Genomic DNA, 21,328 nt, shown 5'->3' with positions numbered 1-21,328 from the left:
ATGGGGGATATTGAGATAGCAACAAAGGGAAGTACCCCAACCACAAATGTGCAAGACTATAATGAGGCAATAGAGCATGCTCAGGTATGAATGACATATGTAGAGGGTTTGGTGGATGTGGTTTCTATGGACTCTCAGACTGATGCAGAAATGGTCCAAAGCCATAGTTCCAATGGATTGGGTAAGTCTTCTTCCCATTGTTGGACAATTTTCACTGTAATTAATTAATTCTGTTTGTGTACTTAACAATAAACAGAATATACAAAAAATAAAGGAAATAAGAGAAATTTGTTTGATTACAAAAATCAAACTAGAAATAAAATTAAATCAATAAAAACAGATTTTATTTTGTTACAAAAATAAAATTAAAATCTGATTTAATAAACAAATAAAACAGAATAATAAATTAAACAACTTACTTGATTAATTTCTTCGAATAATAATCTGATCAAGTCTAGTGTTTGACACTGTGTCCTTAAGACAGATTCGCCCTCTCCTGTGTGCTTTTAGAATATGGATGTGTCACGACCCAAACCCGGCCCTATGGGTTTAGCACCGTAACCGGCCAGTAATCCGAGATTACCGGAGGCCTGCTGAACAGTAATACAGTAAAACAGAGTACAGGGCCTGGCGGAAGCCAAAACAGTAATTAAACAATGTCCATTGAGCTGTGACAGTCTGTATGCCAAAAAGATTTTTCATGCATTCATACATACACAAACAGTACAGTCTATACAGAATTTACAGTCACACAGTACAGGGACCTAATCCCTTGATAACAGTACGGTAAACATTCAGTCTATACAGAACAGTTAGACAGTATGAAGACAGGCGGGGGAAAACAAACAAAACACCCCCAAGCCATAGCATGGCAACTCGGAACCTCGCAGTGAGGCACAAAGGCTGGCTTGACAAAACTGGAGTCTAACCCACGCTCCTAGCTCCGATCTGGTGGCTGAGCACCTACATATATATATAAACAGTGAGCTAAAGCCCAGTGAATAACATAGTGCGTAAAGAGGTTATGAATGAAATGTCCTTACAGTAATGAAATCAGTTCATTAAACAATACTTCAGTCTTTCAGTCAGAACAGTTATTCAGTCATATGTGGTACATCCATTAGCATAGCAGTAAACAGTAGGTCTTAAAGACCGAACAGTAATGATGGCCATCAGTCAGTAAACAGTAGTGGTTCCACGAGGGAACCGACAGAGATCTCTGTAACAGTAACAGTAACAGTAACAGTAGATGCCAAGGATGCCACAGTACAGTTTAGAATATAGGACATACATTCATTCAGTAAACAATATCAGTTCAGTAAACAGTTCAGTTCAGTATTCAGAAGATAATCATTTGAACATATCTTTACACAATTGTTACTCACAGAGTTTGAGCTACAGTATGCTAGAGCGTGTCTCCCCAGTCGCCAACCCTACACAGTTAACAGATTGAACACACACTAAGCTACCCAATTGGGAACGGTAATAACTTAATTCCTAATGCCTCGGTGTGTTCTACATCTATATCCTCAACAAGATGCCTTAAACTAGGCCTACGAATGCCTAGAATGGGATGAGGATGCAAAGATGCACATTTAAAAGCATTTTCAGGATTTTCAGAAAAACAGAGTCCCGCTCGAGCGCAGGTTTCCCCGCTCGAGCGTACAGGCAAACAAAGGTACACGCTCGAGCGTAAACTTTCCTGCTCGAGCGTACTGTAAAAGTACTGGATGGGTGAAATCCCCGCTCGACGCCCGCTCGAGCTTGAGACATGACTCCGCTCGAGCGGACTGTAAAACAGTGCAAGATGCTGGAAGCTCGATTTTACCGCTCGAGCGGCACTTCCCCCCGCTCGAGCGGACGACTGAAATCTGGAAATCCCAGATTCGAGCTCCAGGTTCAAAACCAAGCTCAAAAGCATCAAAACCAATCCTCTTGGGCCCATTTTCTGGAAAACATTTATAAACACATAGAATAACATGTTTCAAAGCTCAACTTTAAGAAATCAAAGCCCAAGAGTGTTTAATTCAAACTCAATTTAAACCATTTTTCAAGCACAAGATGAACATGCAAACATGCATGAATTCAAACCATTTCAAAGCTTCGATTTGATGCTCTAAAGAGCCAATTCTTTTCAAAACATGATGAAATCATGGACTACACTCAAGACATGAACATGCATGTAACATTTTGCCATGAAAACAACTCAAAATCCAACAATACTACCATGCATGCGAAGATTGGGCTTCAATTCACCATTAATGAACCAATTCATGACTTAGCTCTACAATTGGACATGAACCATGCATGAATCAACTTAAACACAAGTCAAAAGGATGAAATTCATACCTAGGTTCCTTGAATGCAAGTCTAGAGGTTCAAATTAACAATCCACACTTCAATCTTCAAGCAATTCTACCAATGAACTCAAGATCCACTCAATTCTCTCTCACTCTCTATCTTGGTCGGTTGAGTCTAAGGAATGAGCTGATGGAATGTGTATGAATGAGTGTAATGAGGCTCAAAGATGATTCAAGTAGTGGGCCACTTAAGTGGCATTAAGGTAATTAAGCCTAACTCTTTAATTAGCTTATTTTAATCTAAATTAATCATACCTAATCAGTTTTCAGGTAAATACACCATAAAATTACATTAATTATGACGCTCATAAAACATCAATCGGTTACTAATTCGGCCGCCGATATGGCCTTCAATTAGCAGTTTAAACATATAAGCATGAACAGATAATCATACAGTCAAACAGATAAAATGCAATTTAACTAACATATACTCAATCAATTCGGTTTCCAATTTCAGTCAGTCAGTTCAGTACTTTAATCAGTTCAATTATCAGTCATAATCAATTCAGTTTAACGGTAATCGATGGTTATCGGTAATCAATCAGTCATAAGTCGGTAAACAGTATGAGGGTTGTTACAGTCTCTCCTCCTTATAAAGAGTTTAGTCCTCTAAACTCGAGTTACCTTCGTTCTGGAAGAAAACAGGATTCAGTGGAAACAGTTCAGGATATTGTTTGGCCATGTCATCTTCCCTTTCCCAAGTGGCATACACGCCACCGTGGTTTTGCCAGTCAACTTTCACTAACGGGATCTCTTTGTTCCTCAGTTTCTTGATTCGTCTGTTTACAATCTGTATGGGCCGTTCCTCGTAAGTGTAGTCATCACTCAGCACTACACGAGTAGGCTCTATTACATGGAAAGGATCCCGAAGGTAGTCTCTCAACATAGAGATGTGGAAGACGTTATGCATGTGCTCCATTTCAAGAGGAAGCGCAACTTGATACGCCACCGGATTGATTTTCTCAATGATCTCGTATGGTCCGACGTATCTCGGTGCTAACTTGCCTTTGACTCCAAAATGAGTCTGGCCCTTCATTGGTGTCACTTTCACAAAAACGTGATCACCCACTTCATACTCTCTGTCCCGTCTTCTGACATCTGCATAACTTTTCTGTCTACTCTGTGCAGTTTTCAGTCTTTGCTGTATCAGTTTCACTTTTTCAGTTGTTTCATACACAATCTCGGGCCCAAGCAAAGGCCCATCTCCAACTTCTGCCCAGCAAATCGGAGATCTACATTTTCTGCCATACAATGCCTCGAAGGGCGCCATACCAATACTCGAATGGTAGCTGTTATTGTAGGCGAATTCAACTAATGGCAGATGACTTTCCCAGTCTCCCTGAAAATCAAGGACACACATTCTCAGTAAATCCTCCAGAGTTTGGATGGTCCTTTCTGACTGGCCATCTGTCTGAGGATGATAGGCACTACTCAGCCTCAATTCAGTACCCAGTGCAGTCTGTAGACTTTGCCAAAACCTTGATGTAAACTTCGAATCCCTGTCGGAAACAATAGACACAGGCACTCCATGCAGTCTTACAATCTCATCAATATAGATAACGGCCAATTTGTCCGCATTATAGATTGTCTTGACAGGTAAGAAGTGAGCAGATTTGGTTAGTCTATCAACAATAACCCAAATTGAATCCATACCTTTTCTGGAGCGAGGTAACCCAACGATAAAATCCATCGTGATATGCTCCCATTTCCACTCTGGTATGGGTAGGGGTTGCAATAATCCGGCAGGTCGTTGATGTTCGGCCTTGACCTGTTGGCAATGAAGACATTTGGACACAAAGTCGGTAATTTCTTTCTTCATTCCCGGCCACCAGAAATTCTGTTTCAGATCTTGGTACATTTTCGTATTCCCCGGGTGGATAGAAAATCTTGAGTTGTGGCCCCCTTGCAGAACTCTTCTTTTCAGTTCAGTATCATTCGGTACACACAGTATTTCATGAAATTTTAGTACATTGTTCTCAAATTTGAATCCCGGTCTCGGTTTAGATTCTCTTTCTTCGATGATCTTCTTCAAGAAGTCATCCAGTTGTTGTTTCTCTTTAATCTCTTCAATCAGTGCCGGTTGAGCAGAAATAGCAGCTAAGGTTCTACCTTGTTCTCTCAAAACAATTTCAATTTCAGATTTTTCAAGGTCACAAAGCAACTCTTTCTGTCCGGTAAGCAAACATGCTAAGTTTCCAATCGATTTCCGGCTCAGTGCATCGGCAACGGTATTGGCTTTTCCCGGATGGTACAAAATCTGTAGGTCATAGTCTTTAATCAGTTCTCGCCATCTCCGCTGTCTCATATTCAGTTCTTTCTGTGTGAAGAAATATTTTAAGCTCTTGTGGTCGGTATATACTTCACATGTTACCCCGTACAGGTAGTGACGCCAGATTTTCAGTGCAAATACTACTGCAGCAAGTTCCAGATCATGGGTCGGGTAGTTCTTTTCATGTGGTCTCAACTGTCGGGAAGCATAAGCAATAACTTTCCCATTCTGCATTAACACACACCCCAAACCCTTATGAGAAGCATCACTAAATACAGTATAACCATCCGTACCTGAAGGTAAAGTCAAAACCGGTGCAGTCACAAGTCGAGTTTTTAACTCTTGGAATGCTGATTTCCTTTGGTCAGTCCAGTCAAATGATGTCCCCTTCCGAGTTAACTGAGTTAGTGGTAGGGCAATTTTGGAGAAATCTTTGACAAATCGTCTGTAATATCCAGCCAATCCCAAAAAGCTTCGGACTTCAGTCACATTTGTTGGTCTAGGCCAGTTCACTACAGCTTCAATTTTCTGCGGATCAACAGAAATTCCATTTTTGCTAACAACATGCCCCAAAAACATAACATGGTCAAGCCAGAATTCACATTTAGACAGTTTAGCATACAGTTTCTGTTCTCTTAGGGTCTGCAGGGCAAGTCTCAGATGATGTTCATGTTGTTCTATACTTTTGGAGTAAATCAATATGTCATCGATAAATACTACAATAAAATCATCAAGGTATGGTTTAAAAATTCTGTTCATGAGGTCCATAAAAGCAGCAGGGGCATTCGTGACTCCGAATGGCATAACTAAAAATTCGTAATGGCCATACCTCGTTCTAAAAGCAGTTTTATCAACGTCTTCTGGTTTAACCTTCAGTTGATGATACCCCGATCTGAGATCGATTTTGGAAAACACTTGTGCACCCTGTAACTAATCAAATAAATCATCAATGCGTGGCAATGGGTATTTATTCTTTACAGTTACCTTATTCAGTTCACGGTAGTCAATGCACAGTCTCAGTGAGCCATCTTTCTTCTTTACAAACAAAACCGGTGCACCCCATGGTGAAGTACTGGGCCTGATAAACTTCTTATCCAGCAGTTCCTGCAGTTGTACTTTCAATTCTTTCAGTTCAGTTGGGGCCATTCTGTAAGGAGCTTTCGATATCGACTGTGTACCCGGAATCACATCAACCGCGAATTCAATCTCCCTGTCAATCAAATCCCCTGGCAGATCATCTGGGAATACATCTGGGAACTCTCTGACTATAGGAATGCAATTCACATCAGTTTTAACATTATCATCAGTAGACACAGTCAGTACAGAACACAGATATCCTTTACACCCCTTTCTAATTAATTTAACAGCTTTCACTGACGAAATCAAATACGGAGGAGGTACTACTCCACTCCCATTAAACACAAATTCAGGCAAACCCGGTGGACGAAAAACAACTTGCTTGGTCACACAGTCAATAGTGGCATGATATTTTTGTAACCAATCCATCCCCAATATTACATCAAAATGATCAATGTTCAATGGCAGTAAATCAATAAACAGATGCATATCCCCAACAATAATTTCACATGCGGGGTACATATAAGCACATGTCATGGATCCCCCTACGGGTGATGATACAGCTAACAGATAGTTCATAGGTTCTAAGGGTCTATTCAATTTCCGTGAGAAAGCATGCGATACATATGAATGCGTAGACCCCGAATCAATCAGTACATATGCATTTTGAGTACAAATAGAGAGAATACCTGACACAACGGTCTCGGTATTCTGGACGTCTCCCGGTACTAGGGCGAACACTCGGCCCTGCCTCATGGGCTCCTTCCTGGTAGTTCTGGGGTTAGGCTTTGGTGCTACAGTTGATGCTGCTGTGCTTGGTGTAGCTTTGCTACTAACTTGCGGAGCAGAGGGACAGTCTCTAACCATGTGGCCCACTTTGCCACATCTGTAACAGGCTCCAGATAGTTTATAACAAACCCCTTTGTGCTTCTTGCCACACTCAGAACAGGGTGGTATAAACCCACTCCCTTGGCTGGGGCTAGTTGTCGACCCCGTATTCTGTTTCTTGTTGGCCGGGTTGTGCTTGCCTTTCTTGAATTTGAAACCCTGCCTTTTACCATGCCATTCAGTTGTTGGTGTTTCAGATTGTTTCACTGCTGCAATGTTCGACTCGGCCATCAATGCCCGATCGAGAACACCCACAAAAGTCGGTAGTTTCAAAACATTTATCCGGTCAAGGATTGCAACATTAAGGCCACCTTCAAATTTTCTGGCCTTCTTATACTCAGTATCCACCATATGCGGTGCATAACGGGCAAGTTCAGTAAATTTTGTTTCATATTCGGCAACGGACATTGTGCCCTGCTTCAGCTGTTCAAATTCAGTCACCTTTCTATCCCTGACACACTGAGGGAAATACTTTTCAAAGAAGGACTCCTTGAACTGAGCCCAAGTCATAACAGTATTTGTATCACGGATCAACATCCACCACCTTCTAGCTTCTTCTTGTAAGGTGAAGGTAGCTAACAGTACTTTATTCGCTTCTGAACATGGGAACACTTCAAATAGTTTTTCTGTTTCCAGAACCCAAGCTTCAGCTTTTAACGGTTCAAGGCCTCCCTGAAAGGATGGCGGTTTCATTTTGCTGAACTTCTGGGTAAGAGCAATTATATCCCCATCATTCACATTCACATTAGGTTCCGGCTGTACCGGAGAAGGAGGAGGTGGGGGCGGTTGGTTCTGTTGTTGTTCAAGTCTAGCAGTTATCAATTCCATCATTCTTTCCATTCTTTCCATTCTTGCCTCAGTAGATGAGGACTCAGGTTCATTTGCATTGTCCATTTCACTATAAGCAGTTATAACAATTTTAAACATAAGCAGTCATTTGTTTAACAGTTTACCACATTAGCATGTATTCAGTCATAACATAACCACACACTTATCATGCTCATGAGATGCCCTAATAACTTTTCTAGGACACCCTATAGCTCATTTGGACACGTGTGTGCGGTATAACTCGTGGTTAAGTATCGCTCTGATACCACTCTGTCACGACCCAAACCCGGCCCTATGGGTTTAGCACCGTAACCGGCCAGTAATTCGAGATTACCGGAGGCCTGCTGAACAGTAATACAGTAAAACAGAGTACAGGGCCTGGCGGAAGCCAAAACAGTAATTAAACAATGTCCATTGAGTTGTGACAGTCTGTATGCCAAAAAGATTTTTCATGCATTCATACATACACAAACAGTACAGTCTATACAGAATTTACAGTCACACAGTACAGGGACCTAATCCCTTGATAACAGTACGGTAAACATTCAGTCTATACAGAACAGTTAGACAGTATGAAGACAGGCGGGGGAAAACAAACAAAACACCCCCAAGCCATAGCATGGCAACTCGGAACCTCGCAGTGAGGCACAAAGGCTGGCTTGACAAAACTGGAGTCTAACCCACGCTCCTAGCTCCGATCTGGTGGCTGAGCACCTACATATATATATAAACAGTGAGCTAAAGCCCAGTGAATAACATAGTGCGTAAAGAGGTTATGAATGAAATGTCCTTACAGTAATGAAATCAGTTCATTAAACAATACTTCAGTCTTTCAGTCAGAACAGTTATTCAGTCATATGTGGTACATCCATTAGCATAGCAGTAAACAGTAGGTCTTAAAGACCGAACAGTAATGATGGCCATCAGTCAGTAAACAGTAGTGGTTCCACGAGGGAACCGACAGAGATCTCTGTAACAGTAACAGTAACAGTAACAGTAGATGCCAAGGATGCCACAATACAGTTTAGAATATAGGACATACATTCATTCAGTAAACAATATCAGTTCAGTAAACAGTTCAGTTCAGTATTCAGAAGATAATCATTTGAACATATCTTTACACAATTGTTACTCACAGAGTTTGGGCTACAGTATGCTAGAGCGTGTCTCCCCAGTCGCCAACCCTACACAGTTAACAGATTGAACACACACTAAGCTACCTAATTGGGAACGGTAATAACTTAATTCCTAATGCCTCGGTGTGTTCTACATCTATATCCTCAACAAGATGCCTTAAACTAGGCCTAAGAATGCCTAGAATGGGATGAGGATGCAAAGATGCACATTTAAAAGCATTTTCAGGATTTTCAGAAAAACAGAGTCCCGCTCGAGCGCAGGTTTCCTCGCTCGAGCGTACAGGCAAACAAAGGTACACGCTCAAGCGTAAACTTTCCTGCTCGAGCGTACTGTAAAAGTACTGGATGGGTGAAATCCCCGCTCGACGCCCGCTCGAGCTTGAGACATGACTCCGCTCGAGCGCCCAATCCTCCGCTCGAGCGGACTGTAAAATAGTGCAAGATGCTGGAAGCTCGATTTTACCGCTCGAGCGGCACTTCCCCCCGCTCGAGCGGACGACTGAAATCTGGAAATCCCAGATTCGAGCTCCAGGTTCAAAACCAAGCTCAAAAGCATCAAAACCAATCCTCTTGGGCCCATTTTCTGGAAAACATTTATAAACACATAGAATAACATGTTTCAAAGCTCAACTTTAAGAAATCAAAGCCCAAGAGTGTTTAATTCAAACTCAATTTAAACCATTTTTCAAGCACAAGATGAACATGCAAACATGCATGAATTCAAACCATTTCAAAGCTTCGATTTGATGCTCTAAAGAGCCAATTCTTTTCAAAACATGATGAAATCATGGACTACACTCAAGACATGAACATGCATGTAACATTTTGCCATGAAAACAACTCAAAATCCAACAATACTACCATGCATGCGAAGATTGGGCTTCAATTCACCATTAATGAACCAATTCATGACTTAGCTCTACAATTGGACATGAACCATGCATGAATCAACTTAAACACAAGTCAAAAGGATGAAATTCATACCTAGGTTCCTTGAATGCAAGTCTAGAGGTTCAAATTAACAATCCACACTTCAATCTTCAAGCAATTCTACCAATGAACTCAAGATCCACTCAATTCTCTCTCACTCTCTATCTTGGTCGGTTGAGTCTAAGGAATGAGCTGATGGAATGTGTATGAATGAGTGTAATGAGGCTCAAAGATGATTCAAGTAGTGGGCCACTTAAGTGGCATTAAGGTAATTAAGCCTAACTCTTTAATTAGCTTATTTTAATCTAAATTAATCATACCTAATCAGTTTTCAGGTAAATACACCATAAAATTACATTAATTATGACGCTCATAAAACATCAATCGGTTACTAATTCGGCCGCCGATATGGCCTTCAATTAGCAGTTTAAACATATAAACATGAACAGATAATCATACAGTCAAACAGATAAAATGCAATTTAACTAACATATACTCAATCAATTCGGTTTCCAATTTCAGTCAGTCAGTTCAGTACTTTAATCAGTTCAATTATCAGTCATAATCAATTCAGTTTAACGGTAATCGATGGTTATCGGTAATCAATCAGTCATAAGTCGGTAAACAGTATGAGGGTTGTTACAGGATGTCTATCTCTCAGGATGAAATAATCAACAACAAATAAATGCATCTCAGGATGAAATAATCAACAACAAATAAATGCAGTACTATAATTTATTTGTTCAACGAACACACTTAGTGTATACACTCTTTCTCACAGAAAAATAATGTAATAAATCTAGCAAAATACAGAGATGATTTGTAGCAAAAGATGGACGACAATTGGAGTGAATCTGATCAAATGAGGGTTGGTCTATTTATAGAAGTAATGGCACCCTTTAATTTTGAATTGAACAGGTAGCATACTTGTTTGAATAGGTACTGTACTTGTTGGGTTTGAATTTGAACTGATAACTGAATCTGTTTGAATTTCAAATCTGTTCGGGTGGATTTAAATTTGAACTGAACAGATTCGGTTTTGGACAGGATTTATTCTATCAAAAATAAATTGAATTCAAATATTTTTGGCCCAAAAAATTAGTATTGGGCCGGACAAGCCCAACCTAACCTCATACCACGCACCCGCACCCAAGCCCAACCCTAGCCCGACCAGACGGACGGCGGCTGCGACGCCCGCGCGCATGGTGATTTTTGGATCCAATGGGTCTAGCCCATAACCTCTCCCTTCTACAAACTTAGGGTGCCCATTGGAGCCCTCCCCAAGTTATAAGTCCAAGCTATATAAACCCATTCAAAACTCCCCACCAAATCAATGTGGGACAGGCCATTTACAAACTTTAAGGAATTTCCACCAAAACTCCATTTCCATGAAGCACACTTTGGCTTCAATTTCTCATTCACTCGATAATGGTTTTGAGCAACCAAATATACCACGTGAATCACAACGCGACATAGAACGTGTTACCACTTAGACCCGCCAATATTGACGTACTGGTCCCACCTAAATAATTGATCAAAGATAGGAAAAAAATTCTGGTTTTACCCAGAATTTCAAACCATTTCTAACACCCATGATGTTATCTCTACGCCTTGGAGTGGTTTATTTAAATCTGAGATTGCTAAGAAGAAAATAGTTAAAAGACTCAAGAGATACTCGGTGGGTTATGAGAACGATCAACTTCAAATTCTATTGGAAATCTCTCAAATTGGGTTTAAGCAATGGAAACATGCTCTTGTGAGTTATTTTATTGATAGAAAATTGTCTTTCTTCCAAGTGAAGACTTAGGCTTATAAGCTGTGGAAGGAAAATCTTGAAGGGGTTGTAACCTTAGAGAATGATTACTTTGTATTCAAGATTAAAAACGAAAAAGCTTTAAAGTCCATTCTTGATGAGGAGCCTTATTATATTGGGAGCAAATTGATTGTTATCAAGAAATGACACTCCAATATAACCATTACTAAAAAGGTTTGGCTTCCCTCTAGTCCGTGATCGGACTAGAGAGTGTTGTTGGGCCCGCAGAGGCTCACCAAAGGTCCCGTTTTGATAATCTGAATCGTCAATGTGTAAAACTTGTCAACTACTATATACTTAAAAAATATCACATTGATCAGATATCGATAGCTACGTGATCAAATCAGCTTTGTATGATAAAAAAAATGGACAGTGAAAAAATAAATGGTTGACAGAAATTTGATCCGATGAAATAACTATTGATATCCGATCAACGTGATTTTTTATAGACATATAGTACTCGACGAGTTCTATATATTGAATAGTTCGGATTATCGAAATGGGACTCATAGTGGGTTCTCACGAGCCTAATAGCACTCTCCAGTCCGATCACAGATTGGAGGGAAGCCAATCCCTTTCTAAAAATTGTAAGAATATCCATAAAGTGGCCCATATGCCACATGTTTGTTTTATTTATTTATTTATTTATATTATATATATTTATTATATATATTTAATTGGTTTAATGACTAATGGGTAACTAATGTCTGTTCACTATCCCATATGGTAGTTTCATGGGACTTTACAACTTCCCTGATAGTGGGAAGTTATAAGGAGTTACACTTGGATATGGGTCCAAACCTATCTATATATATGCCTGTGATAGCCATCAAACACAGACGTTGTTTGTGAATAGAATAGGCTTGAAACTCTGTCTCTTTTACTTTTCCCATATGGTTCTGTAAAAGTGTTCTGTGAATGGGCTTCTTTATACATTCAAGATTTGATCATTCAAGGATAAAGATTCAAAGGCTTGATCATCATGGCAAGAGGTATTCTTCTTTCTGAATTAAAATTATTTTAATTCTCACACACTACTACACAAATAGATAAAGATCACACTTTTTTTGTGTGATGTATGTTATTTAATCACACCTTTTAAGTTTTATTAAAGTGTGATCTTTGGGAATGTGATTAAAATGGATCATTTTTAATCACAACTTTTAAGTGTGATTAATAACATTTAGGTCACACATTTTAAGTGTAATTAAAAATATTTAGATCATACTTTTTAAAGTATGATTAAAAATATTTAGATCACACATTTTAAGTGTGATTAATAACATTTAGATGTGAAAAAATAATATTACACTCACTAGCTTCTCATTTGCTCTTGTGGAGATTCGAACAATCAACCCTCTCATACCATAAACCTTATACAACACACTCTTTCCACTACACCTCTATAACACCATATGATTATATATGCAACATATATTATTTATATAGTACATAGACCCGTATTAATATAAAAGTATATATATATAAATAATTATTTTTTATTGAACATAATTTATGTAAAAATAAATTATTTACTAGAAAAAAAAAGAGACCACTTTTGGCGACTAAACATAATTTTAGTCGCCAATTCTATACTTTTGACTACTAATTATTTTTTAGTCGTTAAAAAATTTAATTCTCAGGCTAAAATTACTACTTTTGGCGACTAAACTTCTTTTTAGTTGCCAAAAAGCTTCACTTTTGGCTATTAAACATCTTTTTAGTCTCCCAATGCCTTAGTTTTGGCTACTAAATTTTTTTTAGTCGCCAAAAAATCTCACTTTTGGCTACTAAAATTTTTTTAGTCGGTAAAAGCCTCACTTTTGGCGACCAAACATCTTTTTAGTCACCCAATACCTCACTTTTGGCTACTAATTTTTTTTTAGTTGCTAAAACGCCTTACTTTTGGCTACTAAAATTTTTTTAGTCGGTAAAAGCCATATATAGGCAACCAAATAGATTTTTAGTCGCCAAAACCTATACTTTTGGCTACTAAATTTTTTTAGTCGCCAAAACCTATACTTTCAGCGACCAAATATGCTTTTTTAGTCGCCAAAGATGCTTTTTCTTGTAGTGGAGTGTGATTATATATATATATATATATATAATTACACTTATTTAAAAAGTGTGATTAAAAAGTAGTATATATAATTACACTTATTTAAAAAGTGTGATTAAAAAGTAGTAATGTATATATAATCACACTTATTTAAAAAGTGTGATTAAAAAGCAATAATGTACATATAATCACACTTTAATTAGAATGTGTGATTAAAAAATATATAAATAATCACACTTTAATTAGAATGTGTGATTAAAAAATATATATCTAATCACACTTATTTAAAAAATGTGATTAAAAAGTAGTAGTGTATATATAATCACACTTTAATTAGAATGTGTGATTAAAAAAATATATATATAATCACACTTAATTGAAAAGTGACATAAAAAATAAATATTATCACACTCAATCAAATTAAGTGTGATTAAAATATCAATCTAATTTTTTTTATCACACTTCCAATAAAAGTGAGATTTTTTTTTTTTTTTTTGTCAAAGTGTGATCTTTAATTATTTTTGTTGTAGTGACAATTGGTATCAGAGCCAATCTTCTGTTATGTTGTTTAGTTTTTATTTCAAACTATTATCAATTTCGTGAATCAAATCAAGCCTATTCTATACATGTGATATTTATATATTAATTCACACCATAAAATTTAACAATTCAGAATCATTGTAGAATCAGAATGAGTAATTTATATTGCATAACTTTTGAATATCACTATTAAAGAAAAAGGAAGCACTGTTGCATTAGTAAAGTCCATCGTGATTTGTGCTAGTGGTATTTACATTTATTTAGAATTTTCTCCTACTCTGAATCTATTTTATTTAGGAGACTTGTTGTGTGTCATTAACTATTATTTTTGACACACACAAGAGCAAAATATTTAATCTGATTCTGTATAAAATCTAGAAATTCTCATACTTTTATTTGGTTTATTTTAAAAATGCATGAAAGACTTGAATTTATTTCTAGAATTTTCATAAAGAAATTTTAACATGTTGTTAAGGATGTTTTGTTTATTATCGTTGCATATTTAAATAGTAAGCAAATTCAATTGAATCTCATACAGTGAATTATAACATGTTCTTTTAGTGTTTATAATTTTTGAGATTCATTGGCATGTTATCTAAAATAATGTAATATTATATTACATGTATTAAGGTAATTATTTATGCATTGAAAATTCATGTGAATAAGAGTATGAATACACTATGTATTGGGCTTATGGAATTTATTTTGGTCCAATTTTGAAGCAAATTCTAGTATAAGATTGAATTACATGTGTTTGGTCTTGGGATTTTTCATGTGATATTACTCTGATTGTATGTATTATACATTATGTGCATTGAAAGATTATGTATTTGTTGCGACTGTAAGGATTTGTTCACATGAATAAATTATGCCATATTTAAAAAATTTATTCTGTTTTAAGAGTAGCCACAGCATCTTAAGACATAAAGATGTGATCCTCAGTATTTTGATTACATAAAGTTAAAAATTAATTTGACATTTTTGCATTGCAATTATGTTTTATAAATAATTTCTTGGTCCCATAGGAAAGTAATTATTTAGGAAATTTAATTGGAATAAGATAATGGATTGGGTATTAAAGGGATTGAACATTCTAAACCCACAGATGTGAGTTTTCTTTTCCTTATATATTTCAGAACCCATTAGTCTTATTATAAAGTAATAGCAAATGTAATATAGTTTAGTGACCTCTACTTACCGGAAGGTTTAGATTTGTTACTGAATTTGACATTAGTTGATTCAGACTATAGCTATTGTTTCAAAGCATTAATAATGTTCTTGGTAATTGTAGCGATTTTTACCTCTGTACTATCTAATGAGTCTTCTCGTATTCCATTCTTGAACGGTGATAATTTTTCGGACTGGAAGGACAAAATCCTTCTAACATTAGGGTGCATGGACCTCGATCTGGCACTCTGTGTGGATGAACCTCCTGAATCCACGGACGAGAGTTCTGCTGCAGAAAAGAGTGCTTATGATAAGTGGGAGCGATCCAATCGCTTAAGCCTAATGCTCATAAAGTCACATATTAGCCAGAGCATTAAGGGCTCAATCCCACCATCTGATAATGTCAAGAACTACATGAAGGCTATTGAAGAGCAATTTGTTAGTTCTGACAAGGCATTGGCAAGTACCCTAATGAACAAACTATTAGGAATGATGCATAACAATTCTAGGGGTGTGCGTGATCACATTATGGAAATGAGGGACATTGCAGCTCATCTTAAGTCCTTAGAGATTGAGATTTCTGAGTCATTCCTTATCAATTTCATATTCAATTCTCTTCCTGTGGAATATGGAGCATTCCAAATTTCTTACAATACACAGAAGGAAAAATGGTCTATCAATGAACTTTTGACCATGTGTGTTCAAGAGGAGGAGAGATTGAAGCATGGAAAAGTGAAAAGTGCTCATTTAGCAACACATAAAGGAGGGCAATAAAAAAATGGCAAATGTGATCAGAAATGAAAGAAGCTTGGTAAAGTGCCATTTAAAAATCATGGTAATAAGAGTGCATGCTTCTTCTGCAAGAAAAAGGGTCACATGAAGAAAAACCGCCCCAAGTATAAGAAGTGGCTTGAGAAGAAAGGTAATCTCATATCTCTTGTGTGTTATGAATCTAATTTTGTTAATACTCATCAATATGAATGGTGGATTGATTCGGGTTCTACAATTCACATTGCTAATACCATGCAGGGCTTCTTCAGCCTAAGGAAACCGACGAGAAGTAAACAAGGCATCTATTCGGGCAATGGGATGCACTCGCACGTCGAAGCTATTGAAACTTTTTGACTTGTTTTAAAAAATGGTTTTGTTTTGGATCTTGAAAACGCATTTTACATTCCATCTTTTTCAAAAAACTTAATTTCTGTTCGTAGACTAGTACCGTTTGGATTTGAATTTCAGTTTGTTGGTGTAAATTTTAGTTTGTTTAAAGACTCTGTTTCTGTTGGATTTGGTACATTAATTAATGGTTTGTATAAATTAAATCTGGATCCTGTTTTTGAACAAAATCTTTTAACCTTGCATGGTGATATTGGCATTAAGCGTAATATTGTTGATGAGTCCTCCTCTATTCTTTGGCATAGGGATAGGGACATATTTCCATTGAGAGAATAAAGAGGTTGGTTAATAATGAAGTCCTTCCGACTCTTGATTTTACCAACTTTGGTATTTGTGTGGACTGCATAAAGGGAGAGCAGACTAACAAGACCAGTAAATATGCCAAAAGGAGTGAGAAAATTCTTGGAATCATACACACTGATATTTGTTGACCATTTACTCCACCTTGTCTGAATGGTCAAAGATATTTTATCTCATTTATTAATGACTTCATACGATACATGTATCTCTACCTTTTGTTTGATAAAGCCGAGGCACTTGATGCCTTTAAAGTTTATAAAGCAAAGGTAGAGACACAAACAGAAAAGAAAATTAAAATTGTGAGGTTAGACAGGGGTGGAGAATATTATGGGAGGTACACATAATTGGGACAAATTACCAGATCCATTTGCTAAGTTCCTTAAGAAAGAAGGCATTATTGCACAATATTCAATGCCTGGCACACCACAACAAAATAGTGTTACTGAAAGAAGGAATCGAACAATTATGGACATGGTAAGGAGCATGCTTAGTTATTCTAAGGTATCTATAAATTTATAGAGTGAAGCTTTGAAAACCGCTGTGTATATCTTAAACAGGGTTCCATCCAAGGTTATTCCCAAAACCCCGTTTGAGTTATGGAAATGATGGAAGCCAAGTTCAAGACACTTACACATTTGGGGTTGTCTAGTTGAAGTGAGGGTGTATAACCCACATTTAAAAAAATTGGACCCCAGAACAGCTGGTGGTTTTTTCATAGGCTTTGCGGAAAACTACAAGGGTTACAGATTTTATTGTCCTTCAAATTCACTTAAAATTGTTGAAGCCAGAAATGCTAAGTTTATTGAGAAAGTTGACCCTAGTGGGAGTTACCCTCGAAAGATAGAGTGGAAGGAATCACGGGATCCGGATACAACACCCATGAATATAGGTGAATTGGTGTCTTTCAAGATAATCAACCTGATATTCTTGAAAATCAACAAATTCAAGAACTTTGACCACAATAGGAACAAGTCAACATAGAGCCTGTAGCTCAAGTCCCAATTGAGATTACAGAATTAAGGAGATCCTCATGAGCTAGAAAGTCAGCAATTTCTGGTAATTATTTTGTATACTCAATGGAGTCTGATTTTGACATCGGACCTAAAGATGATCCTATTTCATTTTCCAATGCCATGAATAGGGATGATTCTAAATTATGGTATGATGCCGTGAAGGAAGAGTTGGAATCTATGGCTAAGAATCAAGTTTGGGAAATAGTCGAGTAACCTAAAGGAGTTAAAGCGGTTGGCTGTAAATGGGTCTATAAGACCAAGAAAGACTCAAATGGCGATGTCGAACGATATAAAGCCAGACTCGTAGCTAAAGGTTTCACTCAAAGAAAAGGCATCGATTATCATAATACATTTTCTCCGGTTTCTAAGAATGATTCATTTTGAATTATCATGACATTAGTAGCTCATTTTGATTTAGAGCTACATCAAATGGATGTGAAAATGACATTTTTAAATGGGGATCTTGAGGAAGAATATACATGAACCAACCTGAAGGTTTTTGTTCTGATAAAGATAGCCACTTAGTTTGCAAGCTCAAGAAATCCATATATGGACTAAAACAACCTTCCCGACAGTGGTATTTAAAGTTCCACAATGTTATTACTTCATATGGTTTTATGGAGAATGTTGTGGACAACTGTATATACCTTAAGGTTAGTGGGAGCAAATACATTTTTCTGGTTCTATATGTGGATGATATTTTACTTGCATCTAATAATTTGGGATTGTTGCATGATACTAAACAATTTCTTTCTCACAATTTTGAAATGAAGGATGTGGGTGACGCTTCTTATGTCATTGGCATAGAGATTTGCAGAGATAGGTCCAAAAGGACATTAGGACTATCTCATAAAGCCTACATTGAAAGAGTTTTTATGAAATTCAAGATGAGTGATTGCACTCCTAATGCAGCACCCCGTTTAAAGGGTGACAAATTCAGTTTAAGTCAATGTCCGAAGAATGATTTGGAAAATGAACAAATGGTTAGCATTCCCTATGCATCTGCCGTAGGCAATTTAATGCATGCTTTGGTTTGTACACGACCGGACATTGCATTTGCAGTTGGGATGCTTAGAAGATACCAAAGTAATCCAGGAATGGAACATTGGAAGGCTGCAAAGAAAATCATGAGGTACTTAAAGGGAATCAAGGACTACATGTTTACTTACAAGCATGTTGACTGTCTTGAGGTGGTTAGATATTCAGACTCGGATTTTGCGGGTTGTCAAGATTTCAGAAAATCCACTTTAGGATATGTTTATCTGCTAGCAGGCGGTGCTGTTTCATGGAAGAGCGCCAAAGAGACGATAATTACATCGTCAACAATAGAAGCAGAGTTTATAGCCTGCTTTGAAGCAACCTCACAGGCTATTTGGTTAAGAAATTTTATAACAGGGCTTCAAATTGTAGATTCAATTTCTAGGCCATTAAAGGTTTACTGTGATAATTCGGCTGCAGTTTTCTTCTCTAACAACAACAAAAGTGGTAGCCGAAGCAAGCATATTGACATAAAGTATCTTGCTATTCGAGACCGTGTTAAGAAGTAAGAAATTAGCTTTGAGCATATTAGTACCGATATGATGATTGCAAATCCTATGACCAAAGGTCTTTCTGTAAAGGTGTTTTCAAAACACGTTGAGGGCATAGGACTGATTGGTTAGCTCAATAATTTTTCTAGTTGTTGTTTTATTTTGTTTTGTCATGACATTTTTTATTATTATTAGTGAAAAGTATCATTTTGTGCACCTAAAGTATTTGTGATGCTATGCAGTCCATTGGGACTATTGATCCATAGGGATCATTGGACCCAGAATAACTTATTAGAAGTTATTCATAAAGAATGACACCATATAGAGTTGAAAGTGTGATACAATGTAATACATGGAATGAAATACTTAATTGATAGAGTATAACCGCCATGATTCGTGTATTATACTTCTAAGGTTTGGATATTTTTATTTAATGGTCATCATCAGTTTGTTAGTTACCCGACAGTCAACAACGTGTGTTATATGTGCCAAGTGGGAGAATGTAAAAATATCCATAAAGTGGCCCATATGCCACAAGTTTGTTTTATTTATTTATATTATGTATATTTATTATATATATTTAATTGGTTTAATGACTAATGGGTAACTAATGTCTATCCACTATCCCATATGGTGGTTTCACGGGACTTTACAACTTCCTTGATGGTGGGAAGTTATCAGGAGTTATACTTGGATATGGGTCCAAACCTATCTATATATATGCCTGTGATAGCCATCAAACACAGACGTTGTTTGTGAATAGAATAGGCTTGAAACTCTGTCCCTTTCACTTTTCCCATATGGTTCTGTAAAAGTGTTCTATGAGTAGGCTTCTTTATACATTCAAGATTTGATACTTTTCCCATATGGTTTTGTAAAAGTGTTTTGTGAGTGGGCTTCTTTATACATTCAAGATTTGATCATTCAAGGATAAAGATTCAAAGGCTTGAACATCATGGCATGGGGTATTCTTCTTTCTGAATTAAAATTATTTTAATTCTCACAAAAATGTCATCTCAAATGTTATATGGGTAAAATTTTTCAATGTGCCACTTGAACTTTGGACTGAGGAGGAATTAAGTTACATAGCAAGTTTTATCAGTAATCCGTTGTACCTTGATGAATTTACTCAAAACCATAGCAGGTTGACATTTGCTAGAATTTGTATTGAGATAGAAGCTACTAAGGAGATTCCACCCTCCTTTGTTGTAAACTTAAGATATGGAGAACCGTTCGAAATCAAAGTGGAAGTTCCTTGGAAACCCCAAGTGTGTGGAGAATTCAAAATATTCGATCATGCTACAAGTTTGTGTCTAAGTAAATCGAAAACTCAAGCTCCTAGTACATTCAAACAGGAGTGGAAGGCCAAAGAAGTAGTCGAGACGAAGGAGGAAGGCAAGCCAAATGAATGGGTTAAAGTGAAAGAGAAAAAAGACAAGGGCGTCGTTGATGCTTCTATGGTTAAGTTTGTTCCTACACCTTCTCCATCTTCATCGAATGCGTTTGATATTCTGAATGCTTGTGTTGCCAATGAGGGGGTTTCTTTTTGTGCGGATCTTAAGAGTGTGCTTAATGCAAATGAAGATATTCCGAATGTAGAGAGGCTTCAAAGGAAGAAAAAGAAATTGTCGAGAATGTGGATAATATAAATGTGTGATCTTTACATCCTAAAGGAGCTCCTCAATCCCTTTCAGATGGAACATTCATTGTTCCATGGACAAACCCATCTTCAAAAGTAGAAAATAAGAAAAAGCTTCTTGAGAGAATCGCCAATCTTAAACTTACTCAAGAGGTTAGCCTCTTTATCAAGTCTAAGAAATCACGTTGTAAAACTCCTATGAAATCGTAAGCGTGTCCGTTGATTATTGCTTGGTCTAGCTTTGGTTTCTCTTTGTATGTTAATCTACTTGTTAGATTTTGTATAAAAACTAGGTTTGTTTTTGTCTTCCTCAAAGGGTGTGTTGCCTTTGGGCGTGTAATAAGCCTTACTGTAATATCTATTTTTTGGTATATAACTTATGACTTACCTACCAAAAAAATTTTTTTTTGTTGGATTTTGTGGTTTTCAATAATAAACATAAAGGAAGCTTTGGTTTAGTAGGTAATCAGAGATTGACAAGATCTTGATTAAAATAATCAAGTTAGTGAGTATGTTATCTCTCGTTAACTACTGTTTGTTTAGGACTAATTAATAAATTATTCGGTTCCGATTCGTAGCTCGAATTTTCCGTGGCTCGAGTGGC

General features: G+C 37.0%; 1 protein-coding gene across 1 annotated transcript; it reads left to right on the top strand.

The window, feature by feature from the left end:
* On the top strand, positions 1-15,841 carry LOC114279602 (uncharacterized). Its single transcript, XM_082876731.1, has 3 exons — positions 1-84; positions 139-181; positions 15,192-15,841. Exons 1-3 carry the CDS (start codon positions 1-3, stop codon positions 15,839-15,841), a joined length of 777 nt encoding a protein of 258 aa, XP_082732857.1.
* Positions 15,842-21,328: the final 5,487 nt, after the last annotated feature.

Source organism: Camellia sinensis, chromosome 6 (assembly GCF_055761805.1).
Source record: "Camellia sinensis isolate YWXY chromosome 6, ASM5576180v1, whole genome shotgun sequence".
Classification (NCBI taxonomy): Eukaryota; Viridiplantae; Streptophyta; class Magnoliopsida; order Ericales; family Theaceae; genus Camellia; species Camellia sinensis.
Note: the sequence above shows the minus strand (reverse complement) of the source record. Positions and strands in the feature narration are given on the sequence as shown.